Consider the following 18,892-nt stretch of genomic DNA (forward strand, 5'->3'; position numbering starts at 1 on the left):
CTCAAAATATCTACAAAAGAGAACAGAAATATTGGCAACTGAAGCTCCACCCTTACGTTGAGCGCGAGCATGAAGGAGATTTCATTGGCAAATTTCATTCTAGGTTTATGTTGCAAATCAGCAATTCCAAATGAAATCGTCCTAAAAATGCAGATTTTTAAAACATGTATTTTTGATTCCAATGAAAGTGTGTATTCCGTTTGGGTTGGAGGAAATATGAGTTTTTCACAGCAATTGGAAATTTTTTGACTCAAGCGTAACTTTTGAAAAGGGCGTATCGATTTTAGTAAGAGAAATCTTTGATAATTTATATCTAAAAAACTATGAGTCGTACCGAAATAGTGTCTTAGAAAGAGTTATAGAGTATTGATGGTTGAATATGAAAAAAACATACACTGAGAAAAAAAAATTAGTACTCTTTATTTTTACAAAATAAAATTTTAATTTGCGATATCAAAAAATATGTATTTTTTTTATATTTTTTTAAATTTTTTCATACAAAATAGAAGTCATGTAGAAAACTCAAAAAATGGGCCCAAGATGGTAAAACTATTTTTGACGAACTTTGTGGAACATCGAATTTTTAGGAATTTTCGAAACTTCGAGTGTTTGTATGTTAGCAGTCATTTTTAATCACAAATTATGAATCCTGATGTTATTTAAAACAAAAAAGTTTATTATCAATCTCCTTCTAAATGCTGCCATTCTCGAGATATTTAAAAAAAATCTAATTTATTATTTTTTTAAAAGTAAATAATCCCTTTTAATATGTTTGTCGTGTTATACCATCATGTTCATGAAATTATATGAATTCGTTTATAATTTCCAACAACTTTTCCGAACATCATTATGGTTAATTTTTTGACTCAAGTGTAACTTTTGAAAAGGTAGTATCGATTTTAGTAAGAGAAATCTTTGATAATTTATATCTCAAAAAATATGAGTCGTACCGAAATAGTGTGTTAGAAAGAGTTATAGAGTATTGTTGGCTTAATTTGAAAAAAATATACACTGAGAAGAAAAATTAGTACTTTTTTTTTATTTACAAAATAAAATTTTAATTTGTGATATCAAAAAATATAATTTTTTTATATTTTTTTCACTTTTTTCATATAAAATAGAAGTCATGTAGAAAATTTATAAAATGGGCCCAAGATGGTAAAACTATTTTTGACAAAATTTATGGAACATCGAATTTTTAGGAATTTTCGAAACTTCGAATTTTTGTATGTTAGCAATCATTTTTAGCCACAAATTATGAATCCTGATGTGATTCAACACAAAAAAAGGTCATTATCAATCTCCTTCTAAATGTAGCCATTCTCGAGATATTTAAAAAAATATTTGTAATTTATTGTCTTTTTAATTGTAAATAGGCCCTTTAAATATGCTTGTCATGTTATACCATCATGTTCATGAGATTTTATGAATTCGCTTATAATATCCAATAACTTTTCCAAACACATCGTTATGATAAAGACATATGTTTAGGAGCGAAACTAAAAAATGTTTTTTATATTAATACAAACTTCAATCAATAAAAAAAAATGTTGGAAATTATAAGAAAATTCATAACGGTATGACACGACAAATATATTAAAAGAGATTATTTACTATAAAAAAGATTATAAATTAGAAATATTTTTTTAAATATCTCGAGAATGGTTGCATTTAGAAGGAGATTGATAATAACCTTTTTTGTTTTAAATCACATCAGAATTCATAATTTGTGGCTAAAAATGATTGTTAACATACAAAAATTCGATGTTTCGGAAATTCCTAAAAATTCGATGTTCCACAAATTTCGTCAAAAATAGTTTTACCATCTTGGGCCCATTTTTAAAATTTTCTACATGACTTCTATTTTATATGAAAAAATTGAAAAAAATATAATAATTACATATTTTTTGATATCGCAAATTAAAATTTAATTTTGTAAATAAAAAAAAGAGTACTAATTTTTCTTTTCAGTGTATATATTTTTTTTCAAATTGAGCTAACAACACTGTATAACTCTTTCTAACACACTATTTCGGTACGACTCATATTTTTTGAGATATAAATTATCAAAGATTTCTCTTACTCAAATCGATACGCCCTTTTCAAAAGTTACGCTTGAGTCAAAAAATGAACCATGATGTATTTGGAAAAGTTGTTGGAAATTATAAGCAAATTCATAAAATTTCATGAACATGACGGTATAACACGACAAACATATTAAAAGGGATTATTTACTATAAAAAAGACAATAAATTAGAAATATTTTTTCAATATTTCGAGAATGGCTACATTTAGAAGAAGATCGATAGCAACCTTTTTTGTTTTAAATCACATCAGAATTCATAATTTGTGGCTAAAAATGATTGCTAACATAAAAAAATTCGCAGTTTCGAAAATTCCTAAAAATTCGATGTTCCACAAAGTTCGTCAAAAATAGTTTTACCATCTTGGGCCCATTTTTAAAATTTTCTGCATGACTTCTATTTTGTATGAAAAAAAAAAAAATTAAAAATATGTATTTTGGATATTGCAAATTGAATTTTTATTTTGTAAATAAAAAAAAGAGTACTAATTTTTTTTCTCAGTGTACATTTTTTTTCATATATTCAACCATCAATACTCTATTACTCTTTCTAAGACACTATTTCGGTACGACTCATAGTTTTTAAGATATAAATTATCAAACATTTCTCTTACTCAAATCGATACGCCCTTTTCAAAAGTTACGCTTGAGTCAAACATATTCCCAATTCCAAATACACACTTTCATTCGAATCAAAAATACTCATGTTTTGTCATTTGCCGATTTCATTTGGAATTGCTCAAATATGTTGCGTGCCGCTTACTAAAGGGTGTGTCACATCAAATTGCATCACGGAAAAAACGCTGTAGAAATTTAATTTTTAGGAATTATATCTTCAGCTTATAATCAGATAATCAGATAAGAGTGTATAGATCACGTTGGCCATGCTTCACTGTCAATTTTTCGTAAATTTGGAAAAATGTCGTCGAACGAAAAAGAGCGTCGTGAATTAATCCTGTGCACTCATTTCGAGAATCCGGAGTTGTCACATCGGGACATCGGTAAGATGCTGGGAATCGTCCAATCCACGGTCAGCAGAGTACTAAAACGATACTTCGAGAACCTAACCATCGACCGGAAGGTGAAGAACGGCAAAAATGGATGCTCCGTCAGTGAAAAAGATCACAAGCGCGTAGTTAAGCAGTTTAGACGTGATCCGAGAAGTTCGGTCCGGGTAGTCGCCAATAAGCTGAATTTGTCAAGTTCATTCGTCCAGCGGACCAAGCAGCGGGAGGGCCTACTTACATACAAGATTCAGAAGGCTCCTAACCGCGACGAAAGGCAAAACATGGTGGAGAAGACGCGAGCCCGGAAGCTGTACACCGAAATGCTGACGAAGCCGCATTGCCTGGTAATGGACGACGAAACCTACGTCAAAGCGGACTTTCGTCAGCTGCCGGGCCTGTTGTTCTTCTCCGCAGAGGACAAATTCAGCGTTCCGGAGGAGATTCGCAAGCAGAAACTATCCAAGTTTGCCAAAAAGAACGTGGTATGGCAAGCGATCTGCTCTTGCGGAAAGCGGAGCGCCCCCTTCGTGATGACTGGCACGGTAAACGGGCAGGTTTACCTTAAGGAGTGCCTACAGAAGCGCTTACTACCACTATTGAAGCAGCACGAGGGCCCGACCATCTTCTGGCCGGATCTCGCTTCGTGCCACTATTCAAAGGACGTGTTGGAGTGGTAAGAAGCCAACGGGGTCACCTTCGTGCCAAAGGAAATGAACCCGCCCAACGCGCCGGAGCTTCGCCCAATAGAGAAATATTGGGCGATTATGAAGCAGGCCCTCCGGAAGAACCCAAAAGTTGTCAAATCGGAGGCGGACTTCAAGAGAAAATGGATTTCTGTTCAAAAAAACTACAACCTGACGTTGTACAGAACCTTATTGACGGGGTAAAGAGGAAGGTGCGAGCATACGGGCTTGGGCTCGAAGTATGAATAAAAAGAAAATGCCAAAAGTTGTTTAATAGTTTTTATTTTACTGTTTACTGTCTTTTACTGTCTAAATTAAAACTGGGGAATTTCTTCAGCGTTTTTTCCGTGATGCAATTTGATGTGACACACCCTTTCCCAGGTGGATTTTTTTCCTTAAAAATACATGCATTTCTTGAATGGGTTGAAATATTCTATTCAATGTTATTATCCCTGGAAGCTGCACATTTTTACCACCCTTAAGGTAATCTTGTGGTCGATGTTTGCCGGGGTCAAGGTATGATCTTCTGCGATTTGGATTCTCGAAATATATTCCCTTTTCATCCCCGGTCACGATCCGATACAGAAATGATTTTACACAGGTACAAATCAGCCGATTCCTTTTTCGGGTTTTGAGCTTACCAATTTTACCTTCCATTTTTATTTATATAGATTTGTAACTCGTTTCCACAAAACGATCAATCGATCAATGAATATGTGGTTTACCCTAATTCAGTTTTCAAGTGAACGAAGTTTGTTCAACGAGGTCGGCAACGTTGGTCAATAAAATAAATAAGTTATGTGACAACTAGACGTCCCATTTCCCAACGCACCTGTGACTAATCTCGCGCTTGTAGCCAAGCTCCTGCACGAAGCTGTCGCCATGGTGCAGCTGTTTTGCGGTGAACTTGTCCTCCTGGAAGGTGACACTACCTCGGCCGCTACCAGTGCTGTTGCGTTTCGAGCAACCCGCCGTCTCATTTTGGTGAGATTCCGAACTTCCGTTGGTCTGCCGGAGCGAACTCAGCCGCTTACGGTATTCGTCCAAGCTGGACGCACCGCCCGAGCTGGCACGGATCCGCAGCTGTTCGACCGTTGCCGGAGGCTGATGTGGGAGCTGATCCTCGAACTGATCTTGCGAAATCTCGGGCATGATCGTACGCCAACAGTTTATGTTAGAATGTCGAATATTGTTTATTGTTTTTTTTTCTCTGAATCACTACACACTTTACGTTGCGCACTTCAGTTGCCCACTGGAAGGAGCTGTGCGTTGTTTTATTTCGTTTTATTTTACAATTCACTCAGTAAACAAGAACTCGTGCCACGATTAACCCAATTTTTCAAACTGCATGCGCACGTACGCGATCGAATCGTCGATGAAAAACAACACAACAACAAAAAAACGCGAACATGAAACTACGCGTTCGAAAACAAACACACTCAATATGGACTTTGTTACAACACACTATTACTGGCTGAGTTTTGAATGGGTTTTTGGAAGGGGAGGGGGAAGGTTTTGATTTTCCTGAATGAAATCGCACTGCCTCAAGACGACAACTTCAATTTCGACGACGACGACGACGACGACGAAAACGACTCAAGAGTTGTTTCTTCCTGCGCGGATCGTGAGTTACTGCCGATTGAAGTCTAGGCTTTCCGTGAGCTCGAGTCTGACCGATTGACTCAGCGAGGAGGCGAAGATAGATAGTCGTGTCGCGGTGGTGGTGGTGGCGAATCAAAAAAAAAAACTAGATGCACCAACACGACGCGCTGTATGTGTGTGTGTCCCGTCCCTCACCCTCTCGCTGCACATTACATTTGGCGTCTCGCGAGACGACGCTGGCCAAAGCCCCCCGACGATTCGGGTATGGATGGATGTGAGACGTAATAAACAGCGAGCGTGCGGCCGACGGAACACGGCTCCGCGTCATGCACTGCATCAATGGATTCAATATCAGCTGAGACGTCAGAAGGGGCGCGTGGAACGCGGAAAGGAGAAGGGGTTTTGATTTTTATTTGCGCGGATAAGCTTACAAGCACACGATTTCGGTTGGTGAGGATTGATGATGCGGGGAATCATCAAGGTTAATATTCTATGCAACAAAGTGCGATAGACATACAGCGTAACGTCAACGTGAAGGAACGTAACATTAAACATTTCCCTATGGAAATATGTTAACCGCGTGCAAATATATCATCAACTTTACAACGTATTACGTCGAAACAATAGAAGAGATAGGCTAGATCATAACCGTTCCAGTAGAAGGAAATTCGAAATAGGTAGATCGCTGCTGAAATACGTATGGTAGATGTGACACAAAAAAAAAAATCGAACATAACCCATACTTTTTACCACCCATCCCTCGAACACGGTCCTTCATCCATCGTCATTTGTTGCTCTACACGTTTGTCAACAGAATTAAATTTTCGCTTGGAATCCTACTCGTCGCTTGCAGTTCCATCCTTCTTGATTTTGACCTTCAAAACCGATCGGTATTACTCAACAGACTTTGCTTGGCATTACGATCTGGTACAACCTGTGCTTTGAAACTTCGGAAACTATCTCTTATCTTTGCTTTCAAGACACTGAATAGTGAAACTCCCATCATTTTAGCCGCGGCACTGACAACTTCTGATTTCGAATGGGTTTGAGAATGAACTACTTTTCACTGAACTACTTCCCACTTAAAAGCTGTCGTTTCAATTTTGTACCTGGAATTCTTGGATTCCACGTACCATTCTTGTGCCTATTATTCCAACTCTCTTTCTCTTTCTCTCTCTCTCTCTCTCCCTCGTTCTCGTTCTCATTCTCATTCTCATTCTTCATTCTCATTCTCATTCTCATTCTCATACTCATACTCATACTCATACTCATTCTCATTCTCATTCTAATTCTCATTCTAATTCTCATTCTCATTCTCATTCTCATTCTCATTCACATTCTCATTCTCATTCTCATTCTCATTCTCATTCTCATTCTCATTCTCATTCTCATTCTCATTCCCATTCTCATTCTCATTCTCATTCTCATTCTCATTCTCATTCTCATTCTCATTCTCATTCTCATTCTCATTCTCATTCTCATTCTCATTCTCATTCTCATTCTCATTCTCATTCTCATTCTCATTCTCATTCTCATTCTCATTCTCATTCTCGTTCTCATTCTCTTTCTCATTTTTGGAATCCATTTCCCAAATCTTTGAAATAAACTTTTTCATTCAGGGTTCCTCAAATTAATATTTCTCTACGAGGACTACAATATGAAATGTGAAATGGAAATCTAAACACTGAACATGTGGGAAATGATGACTGGTTCCGAACGCTACATTTCTAAATAGATCGCAAAGATGTTTGCATTAATTGATTGGGAATATTTCTACGCATCTATCACAATAAAGAAAATTGTATATATTTTTCAGATAAATAGTTGAATAATTGCAAAATGTCAAGCCTTATTTGGATACGCTAAACCCTTCGGTTTGATTGGTCTATTTTATGCCCCTCAAATTGTACCGACTAGAACAGGCAAACCGAGAAACAACGTAATATAACAAAATATGAATACATCATTACCACTGTGGAAACAATCGTAGCTACATAGCCTCCGTGCATCTATCCTTTTCTATCCTAATGTTGCGAATTCGTTCCATACAATGGGAGCTTGAAGAGAAACGGTACAATGCATCGCAAGCCCCGACCCTGTGTGATTCTACATTGTTAATCAATTATAAGCTACAATTTGTGGACTATTTCTTTGGGAATTATGTTTATCGGCAGTGATGGTATTTTCACTGAAACGATACACCGCGCGCGGGTTTCATGCCTAAACTGAGGATGCAGTCATCACTCACCAAAGAGAAACCATGCGGTTTCCTCTTTCACCGCCGAATATAAAGGGTGTGTCACATCAAATTGCATCACGGAAAAAACGCTGTAGAAATTTAATTTTTAGGAATTATATATTCAGCTTTCGCTTATAATCAGATAAGAGTGTATAGATCACGTTGGCCATGCTTCACTGTCAATTTTTCGTAAATTTGGAAAAATGTCGTCGAACGAAAAGGAGCGTCGTGAATTAATCCTGTGCACTCATTTCGAGAATCCGGAGTTGTCACATCGGGATATCGGTAAGATGCTGGGAATCGTCCAATCCACGGTCAGCAGAGTACTAAAACGATACTTCGAGAACCTAACCATCGACCGGATGCTCCGTCAGTGAAAAAGATCACAAGCGCGTAGTTAAGCAGTTTAGACGTGATCCGAGAAGTTCGGTCCGGGATGTCGCCAATAAGCTGAATTTGTCAAGTTCATTCGTCCAGCGGACCAAGCAGCGGGAGGGCCTGCGTATATACAAGGTTCAGAAGGCTCCTAACCGCGACGAAAGGCAAAACATGGTGGGGAAGACGCGAGCCCGGAAGCTGTACACCGAAATGCTGACGAAGCCGCATTGCCTGGTAATGGACGACGAAACCTACGTCAAAGCGGACTTTCGTCAGCTGCCGGGCCTGTTGTTCTTCTCCGCAGAGGACAAATTCAGCGTTCCGGAGGAGATTCGCAAATAGAAACTATCCAAGTTTGCAAAAAGTACATGGTGTGGCAAGCGATCTGCTCTTGCGGAAAGCGGAGCGCCCCCTTCGTGATGACCGGCACGGTAAACGGGCAGATTTACCTTAAGGAGTGCCTACAGAAGCGCTTACTACCACTATTGAAGCAGCACGAGGGCCCGACCATCTTCTGGCCGGATCTCGTTTCGTGCCACTATTCAAAGGACGTGTTGGAGTGGTACGAAGCCAACGGGGTCACCTTCGTGCCAAAGGAAATGAACCCGCCCAACGCGCCGGAGCTTCGCCCAATAGAGAAATATTGGGCGATTATGAAGCAGGCCCTCCGGAAGAACCCAAAAGTTGTCAAATCGGAGGCGGACTTCAAGAGAAAATGGATTTCTGTTAAAAAAAAACTACAACCTGACGTTGTACAGAACCTTATGGACGGGGTAAAGAGGAAGGGGCGAGCATACGGGCTTGGACTCGAAGTATGAATAAAAAGAAAATGCCAAAAGTTGTTTAATAGTTTTTATTTTACTGTCTAAAATTTTCAAAAGGATCGGTCTACTGGGTGAATTTCTACAGCGTTTTTTCCGTGATGCAATTTGATGTGACACACCCTTTATAACAAAATATGAATACATCATTACCACTGTGGAAACAATCGTAGCTACATAGCCTCCGTGCATCTATCCTTTTCTATCCATATGCTGCGAATTCGTTCAATACAATGGGAGCTTGAAGAGAAACGGTACAATGCATCGCAAGCCCCGACCCTGTGTGACAGGGCTACATTGTTAATCAATTATAAGCTACAATTTGTGGACTATTTCTTTGGGAATTATGTTTATCGGCAGTGATGGCATTTTCACTGAAACGATACACCGCGCGCGGGTTTCATGCCTAAACTGAGGATGCAGTCATCACTCACCAAAGAGAAACCATGCGGTTTCCTCTTTCACCGCCGAATATATAAAGAACCAGTGTGCGCTAGTTGGGAGAAATCTTGGTGCGAGTCAGTCACACTCTCTTCACTCTAGGGAGCTCGAGTGTGCGAGAACCTGTGTCCAGCACTGAAGCGTGTCAATCCGCACTCTGCCACACTGAGTAGTACACTGAAGAGTCATTGAAGAATCAAGAGCAATCTCATTCGACATATAATCCTCACGCATGTTTCACCTCGGTAAGGTAAATAATTATTCAGCTAACCACAGCGCTAAGTCAATTGAAAGTCACTTCCACTTCAGCCAGATCGCACAGGTAAGAGCTCACCAGAGTATACTCTCCGGTGAATTTATCCACTGTACTGTAGAGAATTTGTGCGCTCTCTGTCCACACTCTAGCGCGACCGAGTGTTAAGTGAAAAAAAAAACTTATCTTCCATCATCTTGCACTCGCACATATCTAGAACTATGGTGATTATAGACCAAAGAGAAGTGCTCTCGTTGAGGATGACGGAGAAGGTGGGTGAATTTAAGTTTCTCTTCGCTACGCAGAGGATATGGACATCACTGTTTATGGGAGCGTTGAAGATGTAAGAAATACCGACAAATTATAAATAACTTATTTAAATAACTAATCGAACATTCGATAAGTGATTTAAATTGATAGCCCTTCGTGTAATTCTACGTGTCTCCGGTTAAGTCCCCTACATTAGTGACTTTCAACACTATTTGGCTGGTTCGTCACTTTTACTTCCATTTTTGGAAAAATGCCGGTAGTGAGATTTGAGCTCGTGACCTTCAGCGTGAGAGGTATGGGTGTTACCACTACGCCAGACCGCCTACACTTTTTGTAATTAATATTTTTTTGAATTTAAGACTTTCCAAAATATTTCATTATACTTGAAGTGCTGTTTTTTGAATAATGGTTATCCCTAATTTTTTGATTTCTCGGAATAAAGGTTTTAGTTTTTTTTCATTTTCAAATATTATCTTTTTTTAGATTTTTATATTTTAGTTATTCTAAATTTCTTGAAAGATTTTCTCAATATTTTTTGAATCAAATTTAAAAAAAATAAAAGAAAAAATTAGAAATCCCTACCTAGAAATATGAGGTTTTTTATTTTTTCTTTGATTTTTTAATAATTCAATTCAACTTACATTTTTTTTCTTAGGTTTTTTAGATTTTAATCTTGATTTCAAGTCCCAACACAATCTTTGGTTCAGAATTTTTTAAATTCGATTTTCTACATTTGTTTTATTTTCGTATACAGCCATATCCATGCCAAACCGATATAGTGGTTCTCAGATTGTCGTGGTAAGAGTGGAAATTTTGTTTTTTATCGCAAAACGTTACACCCGTATTTTTAATTTTTTAATTATTTTTTCATTGCCATTTTAGGGTGATGTGAAAAATATTTTTTTTTCAAAAAATGACTTTTTTTTAAAATTAATAACTATTGAACTATTGAACCGATTTAGATGATCGGCGTATCAAATTGAAGACAATCAACTAATCATTTTTGGAAAAATGTTGCTCTTGCACAAACTTTGTATTTAGTTTTCGTAATTATTGATCGTATTTGTTTTAAAGTTTACATGGCTTCGGATTAGATTAGGGCGCAGTAATTTTGAATATTTTTTCTTGAAAACCTCAGCTTCCATGGAAAAATACTAAAAAATGAAGCGCCCACTAAAGACTTGAAAACAACAAAACCAAATACAATCAATAAATATTTCATATTTTTTCAAAGAAGATTCGTTCATTGGCTTTAGTTTGATATGTCGATCATCAATATTTCAAAAGTTATGAATTAAAAAAAAAAAGACAATTTGGGAAAAAAAAAAATGGAAAAAATCGGGCCTCCCTAAAATGCAAATGTTCAGCCTAACAAAATAATAAAAAATTCGGGTCTAATACTTTGCGATAACGAACAAATCAACCACTTTTCACGGAAATCGGAGAACCACTATATTGGCATGAAATGGCTGTATATTTGTATCAGGGTTTCTCTTATTTTTTAATTAAATTTCATTAACATATTGGGTTACAAACAGAAAATCAAAAATCGAGCTCATCGTGAAAATTGTCCAATTTTAAACGCTTACTGCTCAGTCATTTCATGATGGATTGATGAAATTTTTGCGTCAATTGATTTCGGTATTCCATAACAATTTTTTATATTGAAGAAAATAGTACATGTCATGAAACTAACTATCGAACAATTGAAAAATATCAACCCCTACCCTAACGAAAATACCCACTTCTGATTGGTAGAGATTGACGACACATGCGGTGGGTTCCTAACAGAGACATCAAAACCAAGCTGCCTGGGGGAATCGGCATTGCAAATACATGAAAGTAGAGGGAATTTTTATTCCTATCGAAATGTGTTCCCTAACAGAGACATCAAAACCAACCAGCATGAGGGATAACGACATTGCAAATACATGAAAGTAGGTGGAACTTTTGTTCCTACCGAAATGTATTCCCTAACAGAGATATCTAAACCAAAGTGCCCGGGGGAAATCGGCATTGCAAATATATGCAAGTCGGGGGCATTTTTATATTGCAAGTAAGGTGAGTGATACGATTAATACTAGCAAATAAAATATCAATGACCGATCGTGTATTGTGAAAAATTTAGCACAAGTCTAAGTGTAAAATTGTATATGGTAGCAGTTGTGTTTGTTATGTTCATTTTCACCCAAGAAAAGTTTATACGGCGAGAAAAATTGGAAAAGTGAAGGAATATTAGAAAAAGTGATTTCTCATATGCTCTACATATTGTATTAGTTGTTGTTAGTCCAATTAAACTTCGCATTGGGTTGAATAGACACTCAGAAAGTAAAAACTATAAAAGAAAATTACCTTTTCCATTTCAAATATGTTTTCTCTATATTGAAGTAACATGTTTTCACTGATGAGAAAAACTGATAATTGTGTTCGGTATTGGTAATTATTTTATATTACATTGGTGAGTCTTTTTTCTTTAATTAATCCATAAATATCACAGAAGGCATCTCGTCTAGATTCACAGAGGGTGGTTTTCATCATTTCCACTTCGGTATCTTTTATCTGATACGCCTGTTTACGAATGTTTACAATCCTTCTGTCGTCATCACTCGATAAACACTGGTGAAGTGAACAAACGATACCCAACAACCAAACAAAACGGCCCTTTTCAGAGCCACCAAATCATTATCAAAGAGTTTAACGATTTGATTCTTCAAACATATCTAAAATCAACATATAGCCTAACGGAATCCTACGTCAACTATGCGGTCGTGTCTCGGACACAACCCTCCTGTGACTTTTTCTGTTTTTTTTAATCTCACAAATATTTTTTTAACTGTTTTTACATTTAAGGTTTCTAAAGGTTTGCTTTTCTCTTCATTTATTTGCTTCTTCAATTGCAAATTTCAGACTTTAGATTTTAACTATCTGAATTTTTTTTATTTCATTTATTTTAAATTCTATATCTTTTTTAGCTTCGAATGTATATCTTGTTGTTTTCCTAAAACATAAAACTATGGATGGGTTATACCTATGATATAACCGCAAGGTTGACGTAGGACAGCTGTTGGCTTAGTAATCAATTGTATTTCTTCAATTATCAATAATCCCACCTCGGATGTTCCTCATTGGGTACGATATCGCCGCTTCGCAGTGCTATCTTTTGTGTATTGATTGAATTATTGATTAAAATAGTGAATGAATGAAACTATTTTCGAATTCAATTACAAACAAATCTCACTATAAGTCAATTCATGCATTATGGTAGTGATTATCGCAGCAAATAGTTATCAACATTTTGCCTAATCATCAAACGGTATGCGTAGAAGTTCAGTGAACTGGCGACATGAAGGGATAACTTCCAATGCAGTCTTGAATCATCGAGCCAGAGCGTTGCATTTGTACCCGCTTTTGTAGACCGTGATAGCAAAACTAATTCATGAGTGTAAAAAGTGTGTTTGGGGGCATAAAAGTATTGCTGACTTGAATGTATCAGCAATGCCGATTCTCCCAACTTCTTGGTTTCGGCATCTGCATTGGGAAACACATTACGGTTTGCAAAAATGCAAGCGAGTACAAAAGTAGTCGTAGTTTGCATCTTTCCCCCATGAAGTTTTGAAGTCTGTGTTAGGGAAACATTCCATTTTGCAAAAACGCAAACGAGTACGAAAGTTCCCACTGCTGGCATCTAAATTTCTATGCTGGTTTCCACAGGCTCCATGGTTTTGAAGTCTGTGTTAGAGATACAGTAGAACCTCGATTATCCGCGAGCGGTTGATCCGTGGTGCGGATTATCCGCGAAAGTCTATAAACCTTCCCGAAATTTGTCAGTGAGTGGTAGAGTCTTGCTTTTTTGTTTTGGTTATGGCTTTCACATTATCTGATCAGATTGATAGTTCAAAAATATCTTATTGATGAAACATAGTTTTCATGCTAAAGTATATATTTTTCGTGTTTGTACCTCATTTTTAGTCTTATATTGCATTATTCGCGATTTTCGTTATACGCGATGGCCTAGCCCGACTATTTCGCGAATAATCGGGGTTTCACTGTACATTCCGATTTCCAGAAACGCGAGCGAGTACAAAAGTACCCGCAGCTTACATCAATTATGTAATGTCGATTTTCTCAGGCTCCATGGTTTTGAAATCTGTATTAGGGAAACATTCCAATTTCCAGAAACGCAAGCGAGTACGAAAGCACCCGCACCTTGCATCTAATTTGCTATGCCGATTTCCAAAGGCTCCATGGTTTGGTCATGTCTGTGTTATGGAAACATCCATCCATTCCAGCGATCGTACCTCAATCGTTGCGCAATCGTAACTGAGTGAAGTTCCGAGCGGCACTCGCTTATATTGCGATTGGTGTGATTTGAATAGCCTGTTTTGACGGCAATTTTAGGGCTATTGAAACAAGTTTTTGGATCAAAAAGCAACAAGCATATAACGCGTAGACATTTTATCTTTCGAATGAAGTAGCTATTAACGCTCAAAATCTCGTTCTCCGGCGTAACGCTTTCGTTTTCGGAACTTTGAACTTACACCTCAGTATAGAAATGAAAGACGTAGTCCTACGTCAAAAATAGATACAATTTAAAATTTAAGAGAATTAAGAAAAAAATGGAATCCGGAGTTTTCAAGATTTCAGATTTTGCATTTGAATTTCTGTAGGTTACAGATTTATTTTTTTTTAATGTAAACATTTCCTAAACTTTTGAACTTTTTTAATTTTAATTTAATTCAATTTGATTTTAGTTTTTGGTTTTTGGTTAAAATTTTGTAATTTTTGGATTGATGATTTTAATAATTTGATTTCTTCGTATTTCAGATTCATAAGAATCATAAGATGTTACAAGTTTTAATTTTTTTGTTCAAATTTCAGAAGTTTAGATATTTGCTGTTTTTTAGAAGACGTTCCAAGACTTTCAGACATATTTGGAGGTTTTAGATATTTATATTTCAGATTTTCAGATTTAAGATTCCAAACAATCAAGATTCAACGATTTTATTTTAATGCCTATTACATTTTCGTTTTTTGCCTTTTGGTTTGTTTTAGGAACTTCTTGGTTCGAAAGTTTTTTTTTTTTTAAATTTCATGTTCATGTTATTTCATCGTTAGAATTTTGAATCAGTCATTGTTATTTTAAACTTTTTTTTTCAATTGAGCAATCCTTGATTGCAAGAATTGTCAGATAATATCTCTTTTTTATTGAGGGTTTATAGATTTGAAATTTTAGATTTCAGAAAATTTATATTGTTTGAAAAATAATTCCAGTTTTTTTTGGATTTATGGTCATATATTCTAGGAATTCGATAACATTAGATTACGGTTTTTCAGTTTCTTGATTTTTTTTGGAATTGAATTTAATATTCGAAAATTTCTAATTTTTTTCAAATTCAGGAATTTTCAAATATGTTAGTATATTTCAGGTTTTCAAATTTGAACATTTCAGATTTTTCAAATCAAAAATGAAGATTCCAGAAATTTCATCGAAATTGAAAGATTTTTCCATTTTTTTTGTATTTCAGTTCTATTTTATTTTAGTTGTTTTTAAGCATTTTGTTTGTCACCCTTCTAAACTCGAGCAAGCCGCGAGTAATCGGTTCTCTACTTCATTAACATTAGAATTAATAAAAAATGTTTATATATACTTGTAACTATACAAATAGGAGTTTGGCTCCTTTAAACTTATGTAACTGAGCCTGTAAAAATAAACGATTTAATAAAAAAAAAAAGCATTTTGTTTTTCATCTTATATCTTAGGAGTCTTATCTATATTTTTATTTTTTAGATTTTGCCTATACCGTACATTCCTGCGGTATCCTGTTGCGATTCTCAACAGGTTCATTTGCACAAATAATTAACGGACACACGAAAAAAAATTTTTTGGGACACCTTGATTCCAAATTAAACTTTGCGTAAAAACAATATGAACGTGTTACAGTAGCGTTAAAACATGAATGTTTTGATTCCAAATGTCAAAGCGTAATCAAACGAAAGGCAAATTTGATATCAATTTACAATGGGTTTTTTTTATATTACACCTAATTATGTCAACAGTCGATACAAACATTTGTATAACATAAAATTTTGATTAAGATAAATTTTTGAAACGTTTTTTAACTATGGCTGGAACATTATTGAAAAAAATATAACAAGTACTTCTTTTGCAGTATTGTTGGTTTTTTGGAGTGTTTGTTGCACTGATAATGGAATTTGTGATATCTCGAAAATACATGGAGCTGTTTACCAAAAAATCGTTCATCTCATGGTAAACTGCGTACATTACATCGTTCGTCATGCGAATCTTTGTCAGTATTGAGTTCGTGAGGTCAAACACGTGTGGCCACAACTATACACGTGCGGGAAGAGAATGCATCCACTGGATCGGAAGCAATTTAGGCCGAAAATCTCGAGTGGCTAGCGATAAAACTTGTCTAACCAGTATGTTGCATATATGTTGCGCTCACCAATAATGCTGTCAGCTCCGTGGGCGCAGAGGTTGCACCGTCCAGCCGATATTGGCTTTTAATTTTTTTTCTCATTCCGTTGTTGAATGTTATTAATACTTCGTTTTCGTGCTTTCGTTCACTTTCGGAAGGGGTCATGAAATTTTTGGAGGCTTGTCGCATTCAGCTGCAGACCGGATTTTTAATCCCCAAAATTTGAAGTGGATTATTTCCACAGCGATGATCGCTCGAAGCAGATACTGTCAATCAATCAGCGTTACCGGGGGACCAGTGCTGTTCCGGCCATCACACTCTGCTGGCTTTGTTTCAGTATCGCGCATTCGCATTAACACACTGAGCTTATTGCCAGGATTTGTTGTTTTGCAATGCTCTTCTTCGCGAAGATAGGAAGCATCCTGATGATGGCGATGCTGCTGATGACGTGCGCACCTCATACGGACGCAAAACAAACGATCGAACGACGATGTGCAATCGGCATATGGGTCGAACAAAATAAGATTATCTCATTAGAACATAAAATAAACACAGAGACAGCCGGAGAGAGTTGCTCATAACAACAGGCACTGTTGTTATGGCCGGGTGGAAATGTACCGGATTGATAACTGAGATTGAAAATTATGCAAGGTCACAACAAGTGAGCGCCACACAGCCCAAGCATTGATTGTTTGTGCTGGAGTAAATAATGAATATATCATAGCCACGTTAGTTTTAAAGTGGGAAAAAGAGACCAAACTTGTTTACAAACAGAGCGTCTTGAAGAAGGGCCTATACAAAAATTGCTTCAAATATTTAAAAATATATTAGGCTGTCAAAAAAGTCCTGCGGTATTTTTTTTGAATTTTCATTTGTTCATAAAATTAGTTACAATCATCTGTTTTAAGTCAAATATGCGCCGTTTTGTTCGATGACTTGTTCCCAACGAGATGCCAACTTCATAATACCCCTGTTATAGAAGCTCGCTTCCTTATTGGCAAAAAACTCGGATAGCCAATTTTCACAGGCCTCTTTTGTGGCTAACTTCTGACTACCTAGCTCGTTCGCCATGGACAAAAACAGGTGGTAGTCACTTGGTGCAAGGTCCAGACTATACGGCGGATGCAAAAGAACCTCCCATCCGAGCTCCCGGAGCTTCTGGCGCGTCACCAAAGAAGTGTGTGGCCTGGCGTTGTCCTGATGGAAGACAATGCGGCCTCTGTTTATCAAAGATGGCCTCTTCTTCATGAGTGCTACCTTCAAGCGGTCCAGTTGTTGGCAGTACAGGTCCGAATTGAGCGTTTGGCCATAGGGAAGCAGCTCATAATAGATTATTCCTTGACAATCCCACCAAACACACAGCAGAACCTTCCTGGCCGTTAATGAGGGCTTGGCCACCGTCTGAGCCGCGTCAGCGGGCTTCGACCACGACCGTTTGCGCTTCACGTTGTCGTAAGTGAACCACTTTTCATCGCTTCAGAAACGGGTCGATTTTGTTGCGATTCAGCAGAGATTCACATGCGTCGATACGGTCAAAGATGTTTTTTTGCCTCAACGTGTGTGGCACCCATACATCGAGCTTCTTTGTGAATCCAAGCTTCTTCAAATGGTTAATAACGGTTTGATGACTTATCCCCAGCTCTTGGCCGATGCTACGGCTGCTACTATGCCGGTCTTTCTCGGCTAATTCAGCGATTTTGTCGCAATTTTCGACGACAGGCCTTCCGGAGCGTGGCGCATCTTCGACAACCTCTACATCAGAACGAAAACGTTGAAACCATCGTTGTGCGGTGGAAATGGAAACTGTATCGGGTCCATAAACTGCACAAATTTTATTGGCAGCTTGAGATGCATTTTTGCCTTTGTCATAGTAGTACTGTAAAATATGTCGGATTTTCTCTTTATTTTGCTCCATATATGCGACACTATAACTCACGAACGACTTAACCAAACAAAACACTGTCAAGGACTATATTATAGCGCAAAAATATCTTTCCAACAAGCTATAGTATGACTCGATACAATGAATACAACTAGAACTACGCGCTTACAACGACACCTCGCGGAAATACCGCAGGACTTTTTTGACAGCCTAATATATAAAACAGTGATACAAACTCGTAGTCGTACTCCATCATGCAGATATCTTTTCCCTTATTTTGAAAGTCGAAAACAAGGTTTCGAACATTCTATTAAGATGAAGTCATAGTGTCATACGATAGTTAAAAGGTTTGCTATCTGTTTTCAGAATAATGGTTTTCATTTCTCTAAGAATTGCGAATGTATGAAAATTGCCTCAAACTCATATTCGTACTCTGGTTGAAATTCCAACTCGATTTATGAGGCGTTAATCAATTTCAGGATTCCATCACTAGTATGGTATCCCTTGTTCATTGAAACTATCGTTAGCTGTGTCCTTCGCGCATCGCAGGAATAAAATTTCTCTGTGTTGAGTGTGTTGAACACTTTTAAAATGCTCAAGAAAAGGCAATATTGAGCTTGGGTAGACTGTACAATTCGTAGTTGCTCTCCGTGATTGACATGAACCCACCAAATTGCACAAAGAACACACATAATGACGCTTGGGACTAGCAAATCATTCTCGTTGTGCAATTTTCGGTGATTCTAGCTTTAAATGGTCAATAACGACGCCGGCCACGTCCTTACAGTCACCA

General features: G+C 37.1%; 1 protein-coding gene across 3 annotated transcripts in view; it reads right to left on the minus strand.

Moving 5' to 3' along the window:
• Nucleotides 1-18,892, minus strand: part of LOC129764592 (cytosolic purine 5'-nucleotidase) — a 117,639-nt gene that overhangs the window by 78,066 nt on the left and 20,681 nt on the right. Inside the window, exon 1 of one of the 3 annotated variants that reach the window (XM_055763819.1) lies at nucleotides 4,606-5,417. The exons of the other annotated variants lie outside the window; for them this stretch is intronic. Within the exon in view, the coding sequence (XP_055619794.1) occupies nucleotides 4,606-4,925 (320 nt within the window). The 5' untranslated portion in view covers nucleotides 4,926-5,417. Of the gene's footprint in view, nucleotides 1-4,605; nucleotides 5,418-18,892 lie in introns of those variants that run through there. 3 annotated transcript variants of the gene reach the window in all.

This window comes from Toxorhynchites rutilus, chromosome 1 (genome assembly GCF_029784135.1).
Source record: "Toxorhynchites rutilus septentrionalis strain SRP chromosome 1, ASM2978413v1, whole genome shotgun sequence".
In the NCBI taxonomy this organism is placed as follows: domain Eukaryota; kingdom Metazoa; phylum Arthropoda; class Insecta; order Diptera; family Culicidae; genus Toxorhynchites; species Toxorhynchites rutilus.